This window comes from Nicotiana tabacum, chromosome 6 (genome assembly GCF_000715075.1).
Source record: "Nicotiana tabacum cultivar K326 chromosome 6, ASM71507v2, whole genome shotgun sequence".
Lineage (NCBI taxonomy): Eukaryota > Viridiplantae > Streptophyta > Magnoliopsida > Solanales > Solanaceae > Nicotiana > Nicotiana tabacum.
Window position 1 is genome coordinate 182,362,471 of NC_134085.1, and position 26,475 is coordinate 182,388,945.

A 26,475-nucleotide genomic window follows, 5' to 3' on the forward strand; every position below is an offset into this window, starting at 1 on the left:
TTGCTATCACAATACAATGAAAGTTTTCCTTTTTCAGACAATCTCAATTCCTCCCGTAGGTTTAGTAGCCACAGAAGTTTACAAACACGCCGGGACATAGCTTTATATTCTACCTTGGAACTTAATCTAGCAAGTACACTTTGTGTTTTTATTTCTCCAAATAACTAAGGTTTCCCTCTTATGAGTGTACAGTAACCAGACGTAAATCTTCTATCATTTGTACATCCAGCCCAATCAGCATCTGTATAGGTAGAGCCCAATCCGCATCCGTATAGGCTTCTACCTGGAAGTGACCAAGTTTGGTGAAAAGGAGAATTTTTCCTAGCGAAGACTTCAGATATGCAAAATGTGAAAAACAACTTGCTTATGAGAATTTCGGGATCATAGACTTACCAAACTGATTGAACAAGTTATATCTGGTCTAGTGTGGGAGAGATAAATGAAAAAGAAAGCGAAAAAGTCTAGTAGGAAGTGGCAGGAGCTAAGGGGTTTTTTCCTATGCCATTGGCGGTATGTGGATATTTCAATACAATTAGATTCCCATTGAAAAAGAAAAATTGCAACAGAACTAACAAACCAATGACTGAGTTCTCAGAGTTTGTTGAGGACATGGAATTGGTGGATCATCATCTTTCAGGAGGAACATTCACTTGGAGGAAAGGTGATAGGCATGGTATTGCAGCTAGATAGACAGGTTTTTGGTTTCAGTGGATTGGAATGAAGCTTCAGAAACATCAAACAATCAACACTCCACAGACTCACAATCTGATCATACTCCTCTGATGCTCTAATGTGGAAATAGGGAACCTGTTAAGTCTTATTTTAAATTTAAAAACTCATGGCTAATAGACTAGCGGTTTCAGAGATAGAATAAGAGGGTGATGGGATTCTTTTGTCGGTGAAGGAAGGCCTGACTTTATTCTAGCCTTTAAACTAAAAGCTTTGAAGGAGAAGCTTAACGAATGGATTAAATCTGCTCAAGGAAACTTGAAATTAGAGAAAGCGAGTATCATTAATCCACTTGTAGAATTGGAGGAAATACAAGATCAAAGAAGCCTGAATGAAGAAGAAATATGTACAAGAATTGTCTTGTCTATGGAATTTTAGGAGATTGCAAAACATGAGAAGGTGGTTTGGAGACAAAGCCCTAGGGTTCTTTGGTTATAACAAGGTGACAGGAAAACAAAATTCTTTCATAGAATTGTCAATGCTCACAGAAGAGACAACAACTTTGACCAGCTAATAGTTAAAGGACCAATTTCCGTCAACACTATAGAATTACTAGAGAAATACTCACTTTCTACCGATAACTATATACCGAAGTAGAGGGGTGGTGGCTACATGTTAATGTTAGGACCTATCCTATTATTACTCCAAAGGAAAATCAAATATTGCAAAGTCCATTTGAAGAATAGAGATATGGAGTAGTGTTAAGGCACATGCAAGGGATAAAGCTCCTGGACCTGATGGATATTCTATGGCTTTCTTTAGCCATTGCTGGGATGTGGTACGCACTGATGTAGTAGCTGTTGTGCAGAATTTTCATGCACAAGGAGTCTTTGAAAAGAAGTTGCAATGCTACCTTCGTGGCATTGATACCTAAGAAGGTGGGAGCAAAGGAGTTTGAGAGATTTTAGGCCTATCAGTCTAATTGGTAGTGTCTACAAAATTTTCTCAAAACTTTTAACAAAGACTCAAGAAAGTGGTGAATAAACTAGTGGATTCATAGTAGATGGCCATCATAAGAGGTAGATGCCTTTGGGGGTCAAGAATAAATCAAAGGGGATATGAAATGAGGTGCTAGAAAAATAAGAGAAGAAGCTATCTAACTGGTAAAATCAGTATCTATCCATGGGGATAGATTAATTCGGTTCTAGATGTTATGCCTACTTTATGATGTCTTTATTTTCCATTCCTATTAATGTAATGAAAAGGATGGATGCTTTAAGAGTAAACTTTTTTGGCTAGGTAATAGTGATATAAAGAAAATTCATCTGGTTAAATGAGAATCTAACTTAGCTTGCAAGAAGGAAGGGGGTCTTGAAATCAAGAATTTTAAAGCTCAGAATCAGAGCTTGATAATGAAATGGTTATGGACATTTGTAGCAAAAGTCCAGTCACTATGGAGAGATGTTACTAAGGAAAAATATGGGATTGAAGGAGAACGGACAACCAAAGCAGTTAACAATTCTTATAGGGTCAGCTTACGGAAATCTATCAGGAATTTGTAGCCCAAACTAGTGCACAAGTCCAAATTTAGAGTTGGAAATGGAATGAAGATATCTTTCTAGGAACACAATTGGCTAGGTCAAGGATCTTTGGAATAACTTTGTTTAGACATACATTCTCTAAATCAGTCGCAAGTAGCAAAAATTGGGAGGCTTGGGCAAATCAAAGTTGGAATATAACCTTCAGAAGACTAATTAATGACTTACAGATTGACAGAGTAATAGAATTCTATAATGCTCTGGAATAGTTCAAAGGGACCTCAACTAGTAAAGACTGTATAATGTGGCAATGGCATAGGCAAGGAAGAGTTTTCAGTTAAATCATCATTGTTGCCTACAAGGAGTTCAACCTTTTAAACAACCAAATTGGGTGTTGGCGATGGAAACTGATATGGAGTCTAAAAATTCCATACAAAGTTGCTTGCTTTACTTGGTTGTTGGCAAAAAAAACAGTTCTAACTCGGGACAACCTTATCAGGAAAGGTTACCAACTTTTCTCCGGATATTACTTAGGTGGTCAAGAGGCAGAGACAATCACTCATCTCTTTTACATTGCAACTGGACTACTCAATGATGAAGGATATTCATCAACTTGAGGGGTATCGGGTGGGCTATGTTGAGGAGAATACTTGAGGTTCTAGCTTGTTGGAATAGAGGGAGCATCTCTTCTAGTTATAAAGATAGATGAAGGATTGTCTCTGCTTGCATTTGGTGGACAATCTGGGATGCAAGAAATCAACATGCTTTGAATATAAGTCCACTAACATCCAGAAACTGAAAATGAATGTTTGGTCTTGTTTTATTTTTGGTGTAAGCAAGAATATGGAGAATATCCTGAATCTATCTTTGATGTACAAGAATCCTTGTGAGAAGATAAAGGATAAAGAGTTGTTTTTCCTCTCTTCTTCCTTGTAAACATGGAGAACTACACACCCTTTGTGTTGTTATTATTAATACACAACTACGTTACCTTCTCAAAAAAACAAAAAACAAAAATCTAACCTCTTATATCTCTCCTTTTCAATAGACTCTTCAACTCATGTTTGTAACTTATGATTGCTTTTAATAGTTGATTCTACTGGTTTGCAACCTGTCATATCAATTTCTTTCAAGAGATCTACAATATACATTCTTTGAGAAATAAAGATTCATTTTTTTATCCGACAACCTCAATTCCCAAGAAGTACTGCAATTTCCAAAGATATTTGATCTTAACTTCTGTGCGTACAACTTCTTCAAGCAAATAATCTCATCTTTATCATCTCCCATAATTACAATGTCATCAACATAAACTATGAGAAGAGTGACTTTACCGCTTTGATTGTCTTATGAAGAGAGTATGATTAGCATTGTTTTGTGGGTGTCCAAAGTAGATCATTTCTTTGCAAAATCCGTCAAGCCAAGTTTTAGGGTTTTGCTTCAATTCGTATAAGGCTTTCTTCGGTCTATATACTTTCCATGATTATGTTCCGTATCAAATCCAGAAAGAATTTCCATACACACCTCTTCTTCTAAGTCTGTATGAAGAAATGCATTCTTCACATCAAACTATTGTAAGTCCTAATCAATATTAGCTGCACAAGACAAACGAATTCTAATTGAGTTCATTTTAGCAACAAGGAAATGTTTATTGATAGTCCACTTTATAATTCTGAATGGATCCTCAGCCACAAATCTTGCTTTAATCTAGCCACCAGCTTTGTGTTTCATAGTGAAAACCCATTTGCAGCAAACCAACTTCTCATCCGGTGGTGAAGTGACAAGTTCCCAAACCAACTTCCGTTTAGGATCGACAAAAGCTTCACTCCAATTTTGGGTCATAGACAGAGAAGAAATAGACAAGGTAAAAGCTCTATAGCAAGGAGAGAAGGAACTATAGGATCGGACTCTTTTTTATTGAGCAGTAATCAAACTTAACTCATCAAGAAATGACTTATTTAAAAGCCTCAAAACACCACATTTGTTCAGGGCAAGAGTTGTAGAGATAAGAGAACTAGTAGGCAGAATGACATGCAAAGAAAGATCTATAACTCTGGACTTGAATTTCGCAATGTTAAAAACAGACAAAAAGGGATAAATAAACATTATAACATGCAAAAAGAATTCCCTAAGCAAATATAAGGTTGGAATTCACATCACACATCTGCCTATAAAATCTGGCTAGTTCTTTGACACAAGCTGTAAATCATCTCCCTTAATTAAAGTCGACCTCACATTGAAAGCACATAAAAGGCTTCTTTCCTTGAGAAACTCATAGATGTGTCTTCCCAACTCTTTTATTTCTAGTAACTCTTTTTATGGCCAAATTTATGTGCTTCATCCTAGATATTAGGTGCATTTGACGAACAAGGGACATGAAGGACAATAAGGTAAGGGAGGAGCCCGGAGAAAAAAGAAAAACTAGCATTGAAGGATTGCAAAATTCTGAAAGTTAAGGACCAAAAGAATAGCCCAACAAGCTCACGAATTCGAACGGAAAGCAAAATGAGTACACAAGGAAAATAAACAATCTCAAATACAATTAGGTAGAACTATACCGAAGAGGTCAACATGTCACGATAAAGAATATGAACATTTCTGATGGACAACTGGATGTTGTCAAGGACCTGAAGAAGGAAATCAAGAAAAAGTATTAGAGGAAGAATAAAAGCCAATGGGTACACGACTAAATAGCACAACGAAGCCAAAGAAATTTGCAAAAAAGAAAGAGCCCAGCGGGTCCAGTCAACGCCTTCAACAAATATATAATACAACCTTTGCAGTAATGTATGACGTAAATGAGTTTCCAGCCCGACTATCTGCAAAAACCAAAAGATTTTTTAAGAAGTCCACAAAAGAATATAGAAATTAAACGTACAGACAATCAAAGTGTTAACCTTTACTATGAGAAAACAGACTAAGGTTAATGTAGGGAATACAAGCTTAACATAAAACATTAAACCAAAAACAGCTACACTAAATATGAACATAATAGACATTCTGTAGTGAGACAAAATTAGGAAAAAGGAAGTAGCCTAAGTTTTGTCCTCAATCATCTAACCGTATAGTTAAAAAAAATCGAAGTGGCCCTAGTCCTGAGAGGACTTACCAAGCTTGTGGTTATTTTGCTGCAGCAAATTGAATACTACACTCAGATGCCACCATCTTTCCTTCTGATCAGTAAATTAAGCTTTTAATAACAGAAATAGCCACGTACTAAACTAGTGCTGGACATTACAAAATGAGAGGTCATGTTGTACAAAAACAAAAAGGAAGGGATCCCCTATACAAAGTTACTCCTGTAATGAGCTAATAAAGACATTCATACCGTTTTCATCAAAAAGATCTCGTAAATTGCAAAAAGAAGCCAGTAATCCTAGACATCTAACCCAAGGGTATGGCCTATTGGGTAATGAAGTAGGATGACAACCATGAGGTCTCAAGTTCAAATCCCAGCGAAAACAAAAAAAAAACAAGTGATTTCTTCCATTTGCCAAAACATTAGTGGGTAGAGTTATCCGGTATGTGTGCTAGAGGTAGCAGGTACCTGATGGAATAGTCAAGGAGCACGAGCGGGCCCCTACACCACCACCATCAAAAAAATCCTAAACACATACACTTGAGGTTCAACATTGAGTTGTTTCTGCCTGCAAAACATCTTGAGTTTCTCTCATTCCAAAGTACCTAACAAACTCATACTGTGCTTTCCAGTATGTTCTTAGTGGTTTAGAGACACTGCAACTCCTGTAGCAAACCAATACGCTTGTATTGTCTAAGGCATAACCTAGTGCTATCTTAAAATTGATGGAAAGAAAGCACCCATAATTGTCTTGCTGCACTCCAATGTAGGAACGGGTGGTTATTGATCTCCTTTTCTCCAAAACACAAGAAATACCTATTGGACATGGCCATTTCCTTTATCGATTAGTTGTTTTAGGCGAGACATGCTTCATAGGCTGCTACCGACAAAAAACATGATGCTCTATATGGAGCAATTGATTTCCAAATCGCCTTTTATGGTAATTGACGAAAGCTATTTGCCCCATTATTTCACCACTTACAGCATGACACAACTGAGAAAACCCCACTGCATTGTCCTTGTCATGTGAGTGAGTCTGCCTTTTCTCTACCCAAATGTACATGTTCTTTTTTTTAAAACTGGTAACTTTTCTATATTTCATATGTAGCAAAACAGTACTTAGATAGTACTAAAACCATATACACAAGAGTCTCTAACTATCACTGACACTCTCTATATTGAATCAATAATGGTGTCAGTATCATTGTGTAGATCTGATTACACCAAAAATGCAATAGCAAAATAAAGTTTAACTTGATCTTCTGCTCCCCATTCTCCACATTCTCAAAACATCTGAGTTTCTCTCTTTCCAAATTGTCCACCAAATGCAAGCAAGTATAATTCTCCATCTGGTCCTGTCCTTTGCTTGTAGTCGTGTTTCCTCCCAGCTTTTAAGAGTATCTATAACCTTCCCAGACATGGTCCAGGAAATACCTTTGAGGTTAAGAATAATTCTCCATAGATGAGATGTTATCTTACAGTGAAGGAAAAGATGGTTAACTGTCTCTACTGTTTCCCCATACAAAAAGCATCAAAAACATAAAATGAAACCCTTTTTCGTCAAATTATCTTGTGTAAGGACTGCTTCCTTAGCCAGTAGCCACACAAAACAAGCAACTTTGTGAGGAATTTTTGTTTTCCAGATGCGTTTCCAAGGCCAATTGGCTATCTGCTAGATGTGTTTCCAAGGCCAATTAGCTATCTGTTGGTTGGAGTAATTCATCCTCTTGTAAGCTGCATTAACTTTGAATAAACCCTTACTGCTACACTGCCACCATAGTAAATCTTCACCTGCTTGTAATCCACTAAATTGCTCTAGTGCACAGAAGAATTCAACCACTCTTTGTGCTTCCCAATCGTTGATTTGTCTTCTAAAAATGATGTTCCATCCTTGAGGTGTCCACATCTCTGCTAGTCCTTTGCTGATGTAGAGCTAAATGTCATGGAGTAATTGGGCTAGCCTATTCACCTCAGCATTGTCTTCTAAAGTTTAGGTTCCACACCCTCTATTCTATACTGATTGTTTGTGACCTCTGTATCCACAACCAAACTAAAAAAATCCAGGGATATGATCTTGAGAGAAGTGTGACCCTCCAAGCATCTTGCCAAAAGTTAGTACTTCTTTCTTCCCCCAACCGAATTACAGTGTTTGATTCAAATCTGACCAAAGGCTGCTAATATGTTTCCATAATGTAAAATATGAGGAGCGTTCACAGGATTAGTATTTCAAACTTCATTTTCCCGGTCTTACAAGCTCTAACCTTTTTCCACAACTCACCCTCTTCCTTATCATACCTCCATAGCCATTTTAGTTATTTCACTAATAAGTTATTAAGGAAAGGGTGGAGGTCGAGAATTAAGGTAGAAGACTAGTAGGTAGTCGAGAGTGTTTATTCCCACTTCAGTAATATTAATGTTAGTCTTGTATTCCATTATTGTTAGATTTCTACGACTACATATCGTTCCTTTCGCTTAGCTTTCTTATTCTCTTGTTGTTATTACTGCTTGTTACTACTCTTTCTTTCATCTTTTCTTGAGTCGAGGTTCTATCGGAAACAGCCTCACTACTTTCTACGTAGGGATAAGGTCCACTTATGGGATTATACTGGGTTTGTAGTTGTTGTTCACTAATAAGTTATTATTGTGATTCTTTTAAGATTCCTGATGCCAAGCCCACCTTTTCTTTTTCCAGTCACAATGTCCCATTTTATTAGATGGAATGACCTTTTTTCTTTCATTCCTTCCCATAAAAAGGTCCTTGTCAGCCTATCAAGGGACTGTAGCACAGCACCTGGAATAGGAATAGAGACTTCAAGTAGGTGGGAGTGAATCAAGTACACTACTGATCAATGTCACTCTCCTCCAAATGATGGATACTGTCTCTTCTAGCCTACAAGATCTCAAATCATTCAATGATGCTTTGCCAAAAAGAAACAACCTTGTATTTGCCCCTAAAGGCATTCCGAGATAATCAGCTAGTCTTTACATATCCAGGAGGATGTTGACAATCAGGAGTCTGTAAATCATTTGTTTCCTCATTGCCGGCAGACTAGACAGATCTGGGATCGATTCCTTAATATCTATGGTGTGAAATGGGTCATGTCAAATCGTGTTAGTGATAGAAGTCTGCTGGAAAGTTGGTAGGGCCAATCGGTAGGCAAAAGGAAGAAAACGACATGGATGACCATTCCCTTATGAGTCAGGGAACAAAAGATGCCTTGAAGATCAGAGGACCCAGATTCCTACGCTAAAAATAGTTGCTTGCAGAATCTCTATATTTTGTGTGTAAGGGAAGGGTAGTAGAAGACTTGGTGCAGTTATTAGATTTTATGGAAATGTAGAAGCTTTATTAGTAATTGCTATCCTATGACGTTTTGCTTGTACTTTGAAGGCACCCCCTTGGCACTTTTTTGAAGTTTCTTAAAAAAAGTTAACTTACCTTAAAAAAAAAAGGGAAAGGTGACAAGAGTACCCTAGTCTCAACCTTCTCTACGAAGGGAAAATCATCTAAGGCACCATTTATTATCATTGAGAACCTCAATACGGAAATACAAAATCTCATCCATTTCACCCATTTTTCCCAAAAAGTCATCTCTTGTTAATCAGTTAAACTCAACAAGAAGGACCAACTGACATGATCGCTAGGTTTTCTATATGTCCAGCTTACACATGATGCCAACTTCTCCCGGCTTTCTCTACTGTTCGGGCATTTATTTGCGATGAGCACAGTGTCCATGATTTATTGTTCTTTGACAAAAGCCATCTGCATATCAGCCACTAACCTACAAATTATCTTTTCCAATGTCTCTGTTAGAAGTTTCAAAATGACTTGTAGAAATTTCCACCTAGCTTAAAGGACTAAAACCTTCGGCTCCTAACTTTTTGACATCAACGCAAGAAGCGTAGAAACTCTTTACAAACTTCCCTAGCTGGTGAAAAAAAAATTAACATCCTCGATCACATCATCTCTGATCATCAGCAATGCTTATAGAAAACCATATGGAATCTATCTGGCCTTATCTCCTTCAAAATCTAACCTACTCCATTTTCTCAATCGAGGAGGGCCTCTTTACTCATTACCTCTCTAGATATGAAAATCTAAGGCGGTCTATTTTAAATGGTCGTCTCCATGTTTTCGTCTCCAGCAAATTCTTGTAAATATGACAATTTTCATTTTAATAGCTTACTCGTGTCTTCACATAAAATTCCGGTAATCCTCAACTTGTCAATATATCATATCTCATATTGGTTCACAATTTTGTGGAAAATTGTGTTCCGTCCACTAATTTTAACCACTAACTTCTCGACATCTTCCATTACCCCCATCATTAAACTATTTAATTGAAATCAAAGTATGGAAATACTTATGAAAGACACTTAACAATTGCATGTCGAGTTCAAATAATCTAATTTTAGATGAGATGAAGGCATTAACATTACAACTTTATCATTTACTATCTTTCTATCAAGTATGTATGCTATTTAGTCCCAAAAAAAAAGGACAATCAGATAACTTCTGTAATTGAAAGAAAAAGTAGAAATCTCCGGGAAGTGAATTCCCCTACTATCGACCTTCTGCCACACTCTAATTTTCCTGCTTAAGCAAAGACTTAAAGAGAGGCAAAATGAAGATTAATCAAGCTTTCAATCAAATTGACTTCCTAATCAGTGAATAAGTAAGATTTTCGACATTATTGTAAGTAATCATTCAAAATTCATTTCGCATGAAAAGTCCTAACCTGTCTATATCACACCCTTTGTTTTTTTTTATTTATAATGAAAAACCAAGATCAATGTAGGGCCCAAAAACCATGAATTTCATTTATATTTGTTGGTCGTTGAAATATGGTGGTGGTAAACCTAGTTTTTAAATGGAAGTAATCAAAATCAAAGTTTGGGTTGAAGAATATTGCAGAAAATATTTCGAGGAAAAGGTTTTTCTGCAAATTTTACATTAAAGGATTTTATCCTAAGTCCTCAAATTTCAAAAGTCCACTTGGGGTATGAATGCATCACTAATAAATGCAAATGCATTTTTCTTTTACCCTGCAACAGCAAGTTGATTTTGCTTGTGTTTTTGAGTTAAAATTAGTTTTGGATTGTTTCTGGATGTTATACCTTTTTGAATCTAATCAACAGATTTTCCCTAATCAATTCCAAATAATGGATCTTATACTTCTTGCTAGATAAGGTAAGTATTCGTTCATACTTATTTAAGTCTATTCCTTGTGTGCCTTTTACCTTCTCTTTTCATTGACTAATTGTATGTTACCTACCTACCCAGATTGCACGCTCCGTCCAAATTTATGTGGCGGTGTTTGAATGGGCAAGGGTTTAAAAAAGAAAGACTTTTGAAATTTGTGGCCTAAAAAAGGCAGACATTTGAATGGCTATAATTCTTATCATCAAGGGCAAAATGAAAAGTTTAAAGTTAATTTATTTCTAAAAAAAAGGAAGCATGACATCTATTTTGGGACAATATCAGAAGGAAAGTAAAGGGCAGCCCGGTGCACAAAGCTCCCGCTATACGCGGGGTCCTGGGAAGGGCCTGACCACAGGGTCTATTGTGTACAACCTTACCCTACATTTCTGCAAGAGGCTATTTCCACGGCTTGAACCCCTGACCTCCTGGTCACATGGTAGCAACTTTACCAGCTACGCCAAGGTTCCGCTTCACATGGCAGAAGGAAAGTATGCCACTGAAATTGCGACGGAGGCAATAGTTTTATTGTCCTTTTTGTTTTTTTCAACCTAAACTCCATTCTGGACCTAATACTTTGAACGTGCTTTGAGCATTTGAGGAGTTGGTTCCTGGAAAAGACTAAGGAGCATCCCTTGAGTCGTAGAAAGCATGTGTGTGTGACATGTAAAAAGCCTTGATATAAAGTATACACGAGGGTTGAGTACTACAATTTGAGTGATACAAGTAAAGAGAGTGCTTGTGAGGTCCTTTTATCCACTCTTTTATCCACTTATCTACTTCTTTTGTTCCAAATTGCTTTTTGCAGGTTCAAGAAAAGTAATGAGTGGAATTGTAAAATATGTCATACATAGTAGTAGAGAAAAGAATTTCAACTTATGACTTTAGAGTGTTTGCTGATCCTAATGAATCATACTTGAGGAGGAAATATAGTAGAAAGTTGAGAAGTGGATCACAACATGGAAAGGTGCAAGAAAGTAATACTCCACAATCTCATTCATACTGCTCTTAGTGATGCCTACAATGACCGATGAAATTGGTGATTGCGATAATCTTGATGGCTACTATGATAATTATGAAGTTGTCGAGCCTAAGAGAGGACATGAGATTAATGATCATAGAGATAAAATGGCCAGTAGCTCCTGCTGGTGCTACGGACAAAATGGCTAGTAGCTCATGCTGGTGCTACGAACCCGAGAAGCAAGGACTTGATCACTTGAATGTGGAGTCAAGGAGAGCTCAACTCTTTCGAATTGTTCTCCTCTCACTCTCTTACGTTAAAAAAAAAAATTATTTCAACTAGTTGTTTGGAGATAATGAAAAGAAAATCAATTCTTTCAGATCCTTCATTTAAAAAAGTGAAAAGAAATAGATTCAAATGCCTTTCTCGTCAATGTAGAGAATTTCAATTCTTAAATCTAGATAATAAGTCGTCATGCTGACCATTTTCATCACTTTGTACATATCACACCATGAGCAATGTGGTCAAACGGTTTTAGTTATTGCATGATTGTGGAGTTTTTCCTTGTGAACTTACCAACAGTTAATCGAGACCTCTTCTCTTTTATGTTTATACATTCCAGTAGAATGGCACTGTCGGAATATTCTAGTCTCAAAAGTCACTTAAGTCTCTTTGCTTCAATATACATTTCAATTAAAGTAATCAGTTAAAGTCTTTCAAATATAAGATGCTAAAGCACTCACCACATACTCGTCTTGATAATTTTGCAAGTTCTGCAGCAGCAAGTTTGGCCTTTTTCCCAGCGAATTCTCTTCTCTCTACTTCATCCATCCTCCACTGTCATAAGCATGAGAAGAAAATTGCACCAAAACTTTCAGAAAGCAAAAAGATAAGAGAGATAGGGAACTAAAGTTGTAACTTTTCACGTACATGCATGTATATGTCAGGTTATTTTAGCAAAGGATGACTAACCAGCAATTTGCACTTTGAACTTGCTGCTATGAAGGAGAATGTAGTTCTCTTTGTATTTGTAAAAAAAGTGAATATTCATTGCTTTTGGGAGATATTAGCAGACTAGCGGACAAGATAAAGAATTAGGAAAGACCATGAATTTTGGCTTCAATCAATAAAAAAGGTCTTAACTTTTAAATTTAATGCATTTCAGTCCTTTTTAAAACTTTCGAGTAATTACCAAGCTGAATTTTTAGAATTTGGGTATTATATGAAGGATTTATTCAACAAATTTTGTTTTAATTTGAAAAAATCTTTGGGGCTTACGCCTCACTAGAAAAATGCGCCCCGAACGCAAGGGAGTACGCCCCGAATTGCTGGGCTTACGCCTCTTGAGACTTTCGCCCCACACCATCGCCCCGGGGCGTTTTGGTGCGCCTCGCCCTAGGGCTCGCCCCGAAAATGCCTTTTAAAACACTGGCCGTGACAGCTAGCTTCGCCTCTTTCTTAGCCTTCTTATAAAATTATATTGATCATTACTCTACTTTCATATTAGACCAAGCCTTTAGGTTGTTTATGTAGACTTGGTCTAAGTTCGTCGCACTCCTACAACCTCATAACAAAGTATGTCAATGAGCAAGCCCCATCCTGTTAGAATGGTATAAACATTTTGTGTTGGATAAAATTGTAAATAGATATTAAGTGTTTGTTTCTTATTAAAAAGATCAAAATTTCCGTTACATTTAAAAAGAAAATTGAAGAGGAGAATTAATATATATATATATATATTAAAAGCACGAAGCCCCTATCGAAATGTCGTTCACCTTTTTTACCCTTCGTATAAACATTTTGTGTTGGATAAAATTGTAAATAGACATTAAGTGTTTGTTTCTTATTAAAAAGATCAAAATTTCCGTAAGATTTAAAAAGGAAATGGAAGAGGAGAATGAGTTGGTTCCAAATTCATTTAGATCGGTGCATATTCCAGCAATGTCACTTTAAGAGTTTTGTTTTTCCTTAAATGCATAGGTTAAAAAGGAATAAAGAATCACAATTAATACTTTTATTTTTTTACTTAACTAATATTTAGGTTTTTGAGATCTACTATGAATTTTCTAATGTGACTTTTTGTTACTCCTATTTCTTTTCAATGCAATTGGAGATTCCGATCTCCTACGTAAGGCAGGCACTAAAACAAACTCGTAATAGAGTTCAAATTACAGAAAAGATTCATATACATATGAAGCTATATGAATGGCTAATAAAAAAAAAAATTGGAACAGGTTTTCCATCGAAAATAACCAAGAGAAACTACTTCATATAACACTGTATGCAGTTGTATCAAGATAAACTAAGCATTCCATCTTGCTTTAATTGTATGAGTTAGCCGCTTTATCAATATTTCATCAAGCACGAATATTAGTGTTTCCTGAGACCAATGATTTTGATACTTTTCCTGATGTGCCAAAAAATCATAAAATAATGTCAAATCTCTACCATCACAATCATTGTATGTGGTTGTATTTAAGTAGTGTTAATTTTGAATGATCTGGGTATGTTGTATTTTCGATCCTGACCTTTCTTCTTTTATGTATATATTCTTCTATTGTTTCTCTTCCTCTAAAGTATCTATGTTATGAGTTTTCATTCACAAGTTCTTTTCGAATAAATTTGAGTTGGAAATTTTTATTGCATTATACTGCCAATATGTATGGTGAGTATGGATTAAATTAGCTCTTATTTCTTTTATTTTATTCTCTTTTGTTGATTAAGGAGCGTCGTTGATCAAATTTGAGATGAAAATTTTTTGTTCTTTTACTTTTCAATGGTAACAATAGGACCAAGCACCTATATGTTAGTATATTTTTGTCAATTGTCATACAATTCTTATAGTATGAGAGTATTTGAATTATAAAGCTCAATGCGGTGTCTATAGGTGAAATCAAATTTAGGAAGCTCCAACTGTTTTTTTGAAATTCCAATTTTATTTTAAATGAGGATCAATTTGTTCTGGCACAACATTTAATATGTAGTTCATATCTTTACTATGCCTTTGCTTTTTTGATTAAATTCTACCTCAATTATTGCTTTAATTCTATTAATAGTTATTTATATGGTGAAGAATATAAGGTTTTAATAATTTTTATTGACGCAATATTCACGTGCAACGCACGTACTAGAAAACTAGTATATATAAAATAGATAGTATTGTCATGTCGGTTTGGTTTGTTCTATAATTCATACTAAACCAAATCGTACCAACTACATGTCGATCTTCCGAGCCAGTTTGATTCATCTTCCAAGGTTCAGTTTGAGTTTTTTGATATTTATTGAACACTCATCATTACTAATGTTTCCCGCGCATAGCGGGAGCTTAGCGCACCGGGCTGCCCTTTTTTTCTTTTTTTACTCATCATTATTAATGTTGAATTTACTTAAGATAAACAAAAAGATTAGCAACAGTGAATAATGGCATAATACCTCTTTCTCGTCCCGCTGAGATGCACACACTAATACATCCTCTAAACTGATTATGACAGGATCCCAGCCAAGCTTTTTCCACGGAATTTTAATACTCAACTTACCAACATGACCTACAAAAGCAAACAAATAGGATCTCATCAAGAAAAGAAAACTTGGATACACAATGTCTAAGAAAACAGCTTATAGATTTTTTATAAGTACAAAATGGCCTAAATGTTACAAAGTCATCAAGAAGCATCAAACTCAAAGGAAGCAAACGGGAAAAGTAGAAAGAAACCAAAGTCAAAGGAACAATAAACTTCGAATTCTATGAGCAATAAACTTCGAATTCTATTAAAATCTAGTTGACATCCCATTAATTCAACAAAAGCTATTTGGCATGCATTTAGTGGAATCAGAAAGATGACAAAAATTCCTGATTCTGATTCTTTTGGTGTTAGGGCCTTCTCGCGTGCACCTCAACGAATTCCACCGGTTACCTGCTACTCCCACCAGCACAAGCATCAGGTAATTCTTCCTACCAAGGCTTAAGTTGATGGGAAGAAACCACCTAGTATTTTTTGTCTCAATTGGGTTTTGAACCTGAGACCTCATGGTTATTCCCTGTTTTATTGACCACTTGGTCACACCCTCGGGTGCCCTGAATTAAGATTACCAGAAATTAAGATTATATGTAGCACACTAACCATATCAGCCAAAGTTAAGCTTCCCTAATGTTTGCTATATTACTTCACAATACTTAAATATAACTAAGTAATACCAACTAATGTCAAAAATTGGTGAGGGCGGACAAGTGAACACCTTACGGAGAGCTACATTGAATAACTGTGAAATGTTACTAAGAAGAAGCGGATAGTGCTTGACGGGGGAATATATCAGATGAGCAAGCTACAACAGTGAACAAAGTTTAAACATTTGGCATTAATAAAAAGTCAAAAATGAAGGTGATAGGATGAATATAGGACAAGGTGTTCAGGAAAAGCACAAGTAACATTAATTTGCTGCCTTTGTGTGAAGAGATAGAAGGATGTCAATCACTTTATTCAACACAAAGTGGAAATAAATGTTTGGAATCTCATGTTGAATGTACGAACATAGACATAAAGCTACAAATAGATGAATTAAGCCGGTCTTTTTATCATTTATTATCATAACCCCAATAGAGGGAAAATATGTTGGACCCTTTGAAGTAGCAGGACTATAAGGTTCAGAACTTTTACCTTTCTTCAAAGCAAATGGCAACTGGAGATAATCGAAAGCCTCGAGAATAAGTTCCACATCTTCTAATAATACTTCTTCTGCATTGCACAGATTAAACTCACTTTCTACCACTTATAACCAAATCTACTAGAGACATGATAATGGCAAAAATAAAAGAGAAGAAAAAAAGAAATTAGTAAAAGATGCATATACTGGACTAATGACAGTCCTTCAACAAAATTTTACTACCTGACGCATTACCACTACTATATTGGTTTTTTCACTAGATTCCATTATCATCTACATAATAATCTCTTTGAATTTTCTCAATTTTTTTCTCCAAGCAGATTAGCACTTTGGATTAGTATAAACAATATAAAAGAAAAAAAATTGCGGTGAATAACAATAAGCAGACGGTAGAATTGGGGGTTTAGTTGAGTACTTACCATTCCATAAGGTGATTTTCAGCTGCTCCTTTTGGATGTCCTTAATATATTGGCCTAGATAACCCAATATCAGTTGCCTAACGAGCCCTTCAAACATCCTACAAACTCACAAATCAAAAACCGTATACTATAAAAAGAATGATCTTTTAAGCTGTGGGAGCATAAAATAATTGCACGTGCACTGCAACCCAATTCACTATAACTGAATAGGATTCTATGGCATGAGAAAGAAAAGCTATTTTTGCACAGTAACGGAGAAAGGAATCAAAGATACTTTCGCCGGAGAAAGAATTCTAATGCCGAGACGGTATTTTGTTTGGGACTTAGAATTGGAAACGTTTCCATCAAATATAAAAAATAAAAAAAATTATGGGAGAAAAACACAAATGCCCATGCAAAGCAAAATAATAACGGCGATGCCCCTTCTTTCCCTATTTACCAGCGACGCCTTTACATTTCACTCATTCCTATCATCTTAGCAAAATTGCAAACATGCGCGATAATCAACGCAAAAGGGCCAAATATATTCATGTACTATGAAAAAAAATTAAATATACCTTTCGTTTTTTTTTTGTCCAAATATATCTGTTTACATCGAAAAATGTGAGTAACAATTAAAGATAATTTATGAATTTAAAGATATGTGATATATTGTGATACTAGTGGTTATACAAGTAATATTAAGCTTAAGTAAGAAGAATTGATGAACCAAATCAGTGTTTGTTAGAGCAATAGGGGCCTCGAGCTTGATTATCCCAGGGACCTCGACGTCAGTTAAAAACAATAAAGTATGAACAATAAAATAAAGACAATAAAGCTGAAGAATAATTGTTGAGCACGTTAAATAAAAGTAGAGTGGCATGTTCTATTGCAGTGAATGAGATAATCCTTACAAATGATTGGGGTCCCCTTTATACTAATATGGTAAATTTCTAATTATGATAAAAATTCTATTGGTACAGCTGTATAACGACCTAGTACGGACTTGTACTATTTCGTACAAATCTTATCCTATAATTTATTCCATGATCCACGTGTCTTTGAGAAATTCCCGATATTTCTTGAGAGTCTTTGAGATTGTGCTGCCCTCGATGTAGGTCGTGCAAGGCCTTCGATCTGCTTCCTCGAGGTGTGTGTCATTCAGCCGGGTCCAACCTCCACTTTGAGTCGCCCGGACTCGGGCTTATAGCCCAATTTAAGACCTCGAAATTCGGCTCCTTGATTTTGACCGTATACAGATAGTCCCCGCGTTTCTTAGAATGAAATGATATGAAACGATTTGGATTCCCGAAGTCCTTAGTGATGACATCATCCCCGTGATGCAAGCGTTCGAAGTGACCGAAACGTCCCGTAGGTCCGCTTCCCCAAAAACATTGAATACATGCCAGTATTGGTCGGACACTAATGCCGCCGAACCGTCATTGCCCGTCTATAAATATGAGGTGATTCCTCCAAGTAAAGAACTTTACTATTTCTTCTTCCCTTTGCCATCTTCATCTCTTTTTCCAATCACCCATTTCCTCTGCCTCTTTAAGCGCTGGAAATCGCCAAGCTCTTTCCTGAAACACCACATCCTTGTGCTCCCGTATTACTTAGCTTATAACCATGGCCAAAACCTCCAAGACAGTCCCTAAAAAGGATAGAGCATCATCTTCCTCTGCCACCCGGCCGGCCAAACCGGTGGTGCCGCCAACGCTAGAGGAAATCACCCCCGATAATTGCATCATCAAGAAAGACTTTGGTATCGAGAATCCTCCCGATGTCGAAGGCCGATGCGAGCACGTATCCCGATACATTAGAGCCAAATATACCCCTGTACTATGTGAAAAGAGCCAATTGATTTTTACCACCTCACGCATTACCACTAGTATATTGGTCTTTTCACTAGATTCCATTATCATCTACATAATAATCTCTTTGAATTTTCTCAATTTTTTTTCTCCAAGCAGGTTAGCACTTTGTATTACTATTAAACAATATAAAAGAAAAAAATTGCGGTGAATAACAATAAGCAGACGATAGAATTGTGGGTTTAGTTGAGTACTTACTATTCTATAAGGTGATTTTCAGTTGCTCCTTTTGGATGTCCTTAATATATTGGCCTAGATAACCCAATATCAGTTGCCTAACGAGCCCTTCAAACATTCTACAAACTCACAAATCAAAAACCGTATACTGTAAAAAGAATGATCTTTTAAGTTGTGGGAGCATAAAACAATTGCACGTGCACTGCAACGCAATTCACTATAACTGAATAGGATTCAATGGCATGAGAAAGAAAAGTTATTATTGCACAGTAGACGGAAAAAGGAATCAAAGATACTTTCGCCGGAGAAAGAATTTCGATGTCGAGACAGTATTCTGTTTGGGACTTAGAATTGGAAACATTTCCGTCAAATATAAAAAATAAAAAAAAATATGGGAGAAAGACACAAATGCCCATGCAGAGCAAAATAAAAACGGTCGATGCCCCTTCTTCCCCTATTTACCAGCGAGGCCTTTACATATTCACTCATTCCTATCATCTTAGCAAAATCGCAAACATGCGCGATAATTAACGAAAAAGGGCCAAATATATTCATGTACTATGAAAAAAAATTAAATATACCTTCCGTTATATTTTTGGTCCAAATATATCTGTTACCTCGAAAAATGTGAGTAACAATTAAAGATAATTTGTGATTTTAAAGATATGTGATATATTCTAATACTAGTGATTATACAAGTAATAATACGAGTGATTATACAAATAATATTACTAGTGATTATAGAAGTAATAATACTAGTGATTAAACTAGGTACATTTACATTTTACTTAAGCTATGTCAATATTAAACTAGGTATATTTATACATTATACATGTTTCCTCGTCTATTAGAACAACTAGGTATATTTACTTAAAATCACTAGGTCAATATTAAACTAGGTATATTTACTTAAAATCACTAGGTCAATATTAAACTATATATTAAACTAAGTATATTTACTTAAAATCACTAGGTCAATATTAAACTAGTTTATATACCTAGTTTAATATTGACCTGGTGATAATAATATTAGTGATTAAACTAGGTATATTTACTTAAGCTATGTCAATATTAAACTAGGTATATTTACTTAAAATCACTAGGTCAATATTAAACTAGGTATATTTACTAGTTTAATATTGACCTAGGTATATAATCACTAGGTCAATATTAAACTAGGTATATAAACTAGTTTAATATTGACCTAGTGATTTGAATATTAAACTAGTTTATATACCTAGTTTAATATTGACAAACTGATTTTAAGTAAATATACCTAGTTGTTCTAATAGTCGAGGAAACATGTATAATGTATAAATATACCTAGTTTAATATTGACCTAGTTTAAGTAAATATACCTAGTTTAATATTGACTTACTGATTTTAAGTAAATATACCTAGTTGTTCTAATAGACGAGGAAACATGTATAATGTATAAATATACCTAGTTTAATATTGACCTAGTTTAAGTAAATATACCTAGTTTAATCACTAGTATTATTACTCGTATAATCACTAGTAATATTACTTGTATAATCACTAGTAATATTACTTGTATAATCACTAATATTAGAATATATCACATATCTTTAAAATCACAAATTATCTTTAATTGTTACTCACATTTTTCGAGATAAATAGATAGATATATTTGGACCAAAAATATAACGAAAGGTATATTTAATTTTTTTCATAGTACATGAATATATTTGGCCCTTTTTCGTTGATTATCGCGCATGTTTGCGATTTTGCTAAGATGATAGGAATGGGTGAATATGTAAAGGCATCGCTGATAAATAGGGGAAAAAGGGGCATCGACCGTTATTATTTTGCCCTGCATGGGCATTTGTGTCTTTCTCCCATAATTTTTTTTATTTTTTATATTTGACGGAAACGTTTCCAATTCTAAGTCCCAAACAAAATACCGTCTCGGCATCGGAATTCTTCCTCCTGCGAAAGTATCTTTGATTCCTTTCTCCGTCTACTGTGCAATAATAGCTTTTATTTCTCATCCCATAGAATCCTATTCAGTTATAGTGAATTGGGTTGCAGTGCGCGGGCAGTTGTTTTATGCTCCCACAACTTAAAAGATCATTCATTTTATAATATACGGTTTTTGATTTGTGAGTTTTTAGGATGTTTGAAGGGCTCGTTAGGCAAGTGATATTGGGTTATCTAGGCCAATATATTAAGGACATCCAAAAGGAGCAGCTGAAAATCACCTTATGGAATGGTAAGTACTCAACTAAACCCCATATTCTACCGCATGCTTATTGTTATTCACCACAATTTTTTTTCTTTTATATTGTTTATATACTAATACAAAGTGCTAACCTGCTTGGAGAAAAAAAATTGAGAAAATTCAAAGAGATTATTATGTAGATGATAATGGAATCTAGTGAAAAGACCAATATAGTAGTGGTAATGCGTCAGGTGGTAAAATTTTGTTGAAGGACTGTCATTCGTCCAGTATATGCATCTTTTACTAATTTCTTTTTTTCTTCTCTTTTATTTTTGCCATTATCATGTCTCCAATAGATTTGGTTATAAGTGGTAGAAAGTGAGTTTAATCTATGCAATGCAGAAGAAGTATTATTAGAAGATGTGGAATTTATTCTCGAGGCTTTCGATTATCTCCAATTGCCATTTACTTTGAAGAAAGGTAAAAAATCTGAATCTCGTAGTCCTGCTACTTCAAAGGGTCCAACATATTTTCCCTCTATTGGGGTTCTGATAATAAATGATAAAAAGACCGGCTTAATTCATCTATTTGTAGCTTTATGTCTATGTTCGTACATTCAGCATGAGATTCCAAACTTTTATTCCCATGTTGCGTTAAATAAGGTGATTGTCATCCTTTCATTTCTTCACACAAAGGCAGCAAATTAATGTTACTTGTGCTTTTCCTGAACACCTTGTCCTATATTCATCCTATCACCTTCATTTTTGACTTTTTATTAATGCCAAATGTTTAAACTTTGTTCACTGTTGTAGCCTGCTCATCTGATATATTCCCCCATCAAGCACTATCCGCTTCTTCTTAGTAACATTTCACAGTTATTCAATGTAGCTCTCCGTAAGGTGTTCACTTGTCCGCCCTCACCAATTTTTGACATTAGTTGGTATTACTTAGTTATATTTAAGTATTGTGAAGTAATATAACAAACATTAGGGAAGCTTAACTTTGGCTGATATGGTTAGTGTGCTACATATAATCTTAATTTCTGGTAATAAAAAGACACCAGATTGAGTTAAATTTCGGATTCAAGGCACCCGAGGGTCTGACCAAGTGGTCAATAAAACATGGAATAACCATCAGGTCTCAGGTTCAAAACCCAATGGAGACAAAAAATACTAGGTGGTTTCTTCCCATCTACTTAAGCCTTGGTAGGAAGAATTACCTGATGCTTGTGCTGGTGGGAGGTAGCAGGTAACAGGTGGAATTAGTTGAGGTGCACGCGAGAAGGCCCTAACACCAAAAAGAATCGGAATTAGGAATTCTTGTCATCATTCTGATTCCACCAAAATGCATGCCAAATAGCTTTTGTTGAATTAATCGGATGTCAACTAGATTTTAACAGAATTCGAAGTTTATTACTCATAGAATTCGAAGTTTATTGTTCCTTTGACTTTGGTTTCTTTCTACTTTTCCCGTTTGCTTCCTTTGAGTTTGATGCTTCTTGAGTTTGATGCTTCTTGATGACTTTGTAACATTTAGGCCATTTTGTACTTATAAAAAATCTATAAGTTGTTTTCTTAGACATTGTATATCCAAGTTTTCTTTTCTTGATGAGATCCTATTTGTGTGCTTTTGTAGGTCATATTGGTAAGTTGAGTATTAAAATTCCGTGGAAAAAGCTTGGCTGGGCTCCTGTCATAATCAGTTTAGAGGATGTATTAGTGTGTGCATCTCAGCGGGACGAGAAAGAGGTATTATGCCATAATTCACTGTTGCTAAATCTTTTTGTTTATCTTAAGAAAATTCAACATCAGTAATGATGAGTAAAAAAAGAAAAAAGGGCAGCTCGGTGCGCTAAGCTCCCGTTATGCGCGGGGAACATCAATAATGATGAGTGTTCAAAAAATTATCAAAAAACTCAAACTGAACCGGAAGATGAATCAAACTGGCTCGAAAGATCGACATGTAGTTGGTACAATTTGGTTTAGTATGAATTATAAAACAAACCAAACCGACATGACAATACTATCTATTTTATATATACTAGTTTTCTAGTACGTGCGTTGCACGTGAATATTGCGTCAATAATAAAAAATTATTAAAACCTTATATTCTTCGCCATATAAATAACTATTAATAGAATTAAAGCAGTAATTGAGGTAGAATTTAATAAAAAAAGCAAAGGCATAGTAAAATTATGAACTACATATTAAATGTTGTGCCAAAACAAATTGATCCTCATTTAGAATAAAATTGGAATTTCAAAAAAAACAGTTGGAACTTCCTAAATTTCATTTCACCTATAGACACCGCATTGAGCTTTATAATTCAAATACTCTCATACTATAAGAATTGTCTGACAATTGACAAAAATATACTAACATATAGATGCTTGGTCCTGTCGTTACCCTTGAGAAGTAAAAGAATAAAAAAAATTCATCTCAAATTTGATCAATTGCGCTCCTTAATCAACAAAAAAGAATAAAATAAAAGAAATAAGAGCTAATCTAATCCATACTCATCATACATATTGGCAGTATAATGCAATAAAAATTTCCAACTCAAATTTATTCGAAAAGAACTTATGAATGAAAACTCATAACATAGATAATTTAGAGGAAGAGAAACAATAAAAGAATATATACATAAAAGAAGAAAGGTCAGGATCGAAAACACAAGATACCAGATCATTCAAAATTAACACTACTTAAATACAACCACATACAATGATAGTGATGATAGAGATTTTACATTATTTTTTGGCACATCAGGAAAAGTATCAAAATCATTGGTCTCAGGAAGCACTAATATTCGTGCTTGATGAAATATTGATAAAGCGGCTAACTCATACAATTAAAGTTGTCGCACCTTTTTACACCCGAGGGGGGTATAAGGGAGATTTTCCAATTTAAGTGACATAATTCGAAATGGGATTATTTTATTTATTCCAGAGTCGCCACTTGGGATATTTATGGTATCCCAAATCACCGGTTTATTTTAAATCCCAAATCGAGGAAAGTAGACTTCATTTAAAAGTATGCGAAACCAGAAAAACTAGGTAAGGAATTCTGTTAACCCGAGAGAAGGTGTTAGGCATTCCCGGATTCCGTGGTTTTAGCACGGTCGCTCAACTATTAATAATTGGCCTAATTATCTGATTTATTATATGTTTTAAACCTATTGTGCATTTTAACTTTATAAACCACTTTTAGTATTTATGGAATTATTTTTGGAACAAGTCACGATGTCGTACACTTGCCATTTTGGTGCACGTTGCAAACCGCGCTACATGAAATGCACCCGCGATTTACGACATGTTTATTTTATTATTATTCGAAGTTACGGTCGGGTCACATGAAATGCACACGAATGTGATTTACGTATCATGACTATGCCACGGGAACCGTACCCATGGCCACTATGATTTATTATTAATCGCGCCTAAAGCATGCTACGAATGTTCATAACTATTTTCCTAAAGCTAATTTGAGATTATTTGTTACGAGCATACCAAATATGAGCTTAAAAACTAGTAGTTGATTAGTAAAAGGCTTATCAAGATGAACAAGCAAAATGGTCAAGAGCTAATCTCGATTAAACAAATAACGACAAATTCTCATTTAGAGGCATAGAAAGGGCAGTCAAGTAGCTCATTGGAAATAACAAAACACGGCCATTACTCCAAATTACAATAAAAACAAGAGGCGTTGCAGTACTTCCCCATTCTCGAACTACACAATAACTCCTCTTTTTAAACTAATAAACTCGCTAACTTAGAATTTTCACGTGAGTACTTTAAGCACAAGCGCAAACGTCAGAAATTGTTTAATGATTTTCCATTCAGACATTGACTAGTTACACCATACACGACTATTAGGAGTGCAAATGACCAGCAAGGTGAAAGATTTTGTTTATGGCTAGTTCTAATTTGCTATTCCTGGTTGAGAGGCAAGGATCCAACGACATATTAAAGTGATACTAAATAAACAGAACACATTGGTTCACTTTATCTTATCAAACAGAGGGGCAGAGGTACCAATTTTATGGACTAGGATGATGGAAACTTAAATTGGTTATCATCAGTAAATTACCTTATCCAGTATTATCTCAATTAATTGCTTTACACCCCTTATGTTTTTGTTGTCACAAATCCGAAATCTTCATCCATCCTCCAACCTCAGCATTTATAAAAAATATGAACCCAAATATGAAAACAACTGATACCAAGGTGGAAGAACTGAAGCTACTTATCAACATGATTCCTATTTGGCTAACCACTTTACCGTTTGGAATATGTGCAGCACAAGGTGCAACTTTTCCTTTATAAAACAATGTGTGACAATGAATTGGAAAATCTTATTCATTTTCATAAGGGGCTACTGAGATCTACCACATACTCCAAAGACCAACTTCACCAAGCATTTAACATCAATGTGCAGATTACATGGTTAACCAACCGAGAGGTTGTGAGTTCGAGTCTCCCAAGAGCATGGTGGGAAATTCTTGGAGGGAGGGATGCCTAGGGTCTATTTGAAAACAGCCTCCCTACCCATGGTAGGATAGGGGTAAGGTCTGCGTACACACTACCCTCCCCAGACCTCACTAATTGGGATTATACTGGGTTGTTGTTGTTGTTCACAAAATATTGAAATGAAGAATATATAAGCAGGTTTTATAGCAGTTAGAACATCCGGCAGTACAATTACATGACTGAAATTAAGGTCATACCTCAAAAGCCAAATGAAGACCTCAAAATAACCAAATGATGGCAGAACTCGTGAATCAACAGAGCTGGGACAAAAGAACAGCAACAGACCAGCGACAAACGAGCCGAAACTTGACAACGACGGAACTCCTTAGCAAGCCCAGAGAATCGACGTCAAAACTAGAAGGAGTTGAAGCTACTCTCTCAAATTACAACTTCCCTTCTTTTTTTTGTCTAAAACTCTTTTTCTTTAGAATTTTAGATCTGAAATCTAATCTTCAATTGCAGGATTTTGCTTCAATTATTTTTGAACTTTGAGAATAACTTCGAATTTTCGAATCCGAAATCCAGAATTTCCAGCCTGCTTTAGCGTGTTTTTCGCGTGTGTGTGGTCATTTATACAAGTAAGAGGTGAGTGAGTGTGTCTTAGAATAAGAGTGAAAATGAAGAAGAAGAAGAAGAAGAACTAGAAGAAGAAGAGAGGGGAAAGCTGCTACAAGGTTCGGAAAAAATTAGGGTCTTTTTTTTATTTATTTAGGAGGATACAGTAATTTATTTTAAATAAATATCATTTAAAAAAATTATATTTTATAGATATTTTTTAAGATTTATAGCAAAATATTTAATTTTGGTTACATACTAGCCCTAAATCACTAAATACGCTAATCAGTTATACTATTTTCTTTCTCTCTACTTTGATACATCACATCTCTTCCACATTCCCAATCTCCTCCTCTTTCAACCGGATTTGTGCAAAGCCCACTTCAGAAATTGCTCCGGCTCCTGCATCCGACGACTGCGGATATAGTGGATTAGAATGTTTAGTGAAAAAGAGTACCATTTTGAAACAGGAATGAGTACCGCAGATTAAGCAATTGAATATACAACCAAAGAAGAAAGCTTTCTGAGAAAATTAATACATGAGAACTCTGCATGACAAAATTGATGAAAATGTTTATTCAATTTAGGATACTCCCTAATCCCCAGGACGTTGTTATGATTCTCCATTGAATGTATAAAACTGCTTTGATTGCTC

The 26,475-nt window shown here is 35.4% G+C and overlaps 1 protein-coding gene across 4 annotated transcripts in view; it reads right to left on the reverse strand.

The window, feature by feature from the left end:
- The window catches only part of LOC107781582 (intermembrane lipid transfer protein VPS13), an 89,555-nt gene extending 63,612 nt beyond the window's left edge, over window positions 1–25,943 (reverse strand). For 3 of the 4 annotated variants that reach the window (XR_012711014.1, XM_075256079.1, XM_075256078.1), the window contains exons 1-7: window positions 25,463–25,936; window positions 16,529–16,626; window positions 16,103–16,180; window positions 14,880–14,992; window positions 12,191–12,284; window positions 4,983–5,026; window positions 4,766–4,834 (exon numbers count right to left, since the gene is read on the reverse strand). Coding sequence is in view for 3 of the 4 variants with exons in the window: in XM_075256079.1 (XP_075112180.1) it covers window positions 4,766–4,834; window positions 4,983–5,026; window positions 12,191–12,284; window positions 14,880–14,992; window positions 16,103–16,180; window positions 16,529–16,625 (495 nt within the window). In the remaining variant the exon portion in view is untranslated. Of the gene's footprint in view, window positions 1–4,765; window positions 4,835–4,982; window positions 5,027–12,190; window positions 12,285–14,879; window positions 14,993–16,102; window positions 16,181–16,528; window positions 16,634–25,462 lie in introns of all 4 variants that reach the window. The other variant, XM_075256080.1, reaches the window with a different exon arrangement.
- Window positions 25,944–26,475: the final 532 nt, after the last annotated feature.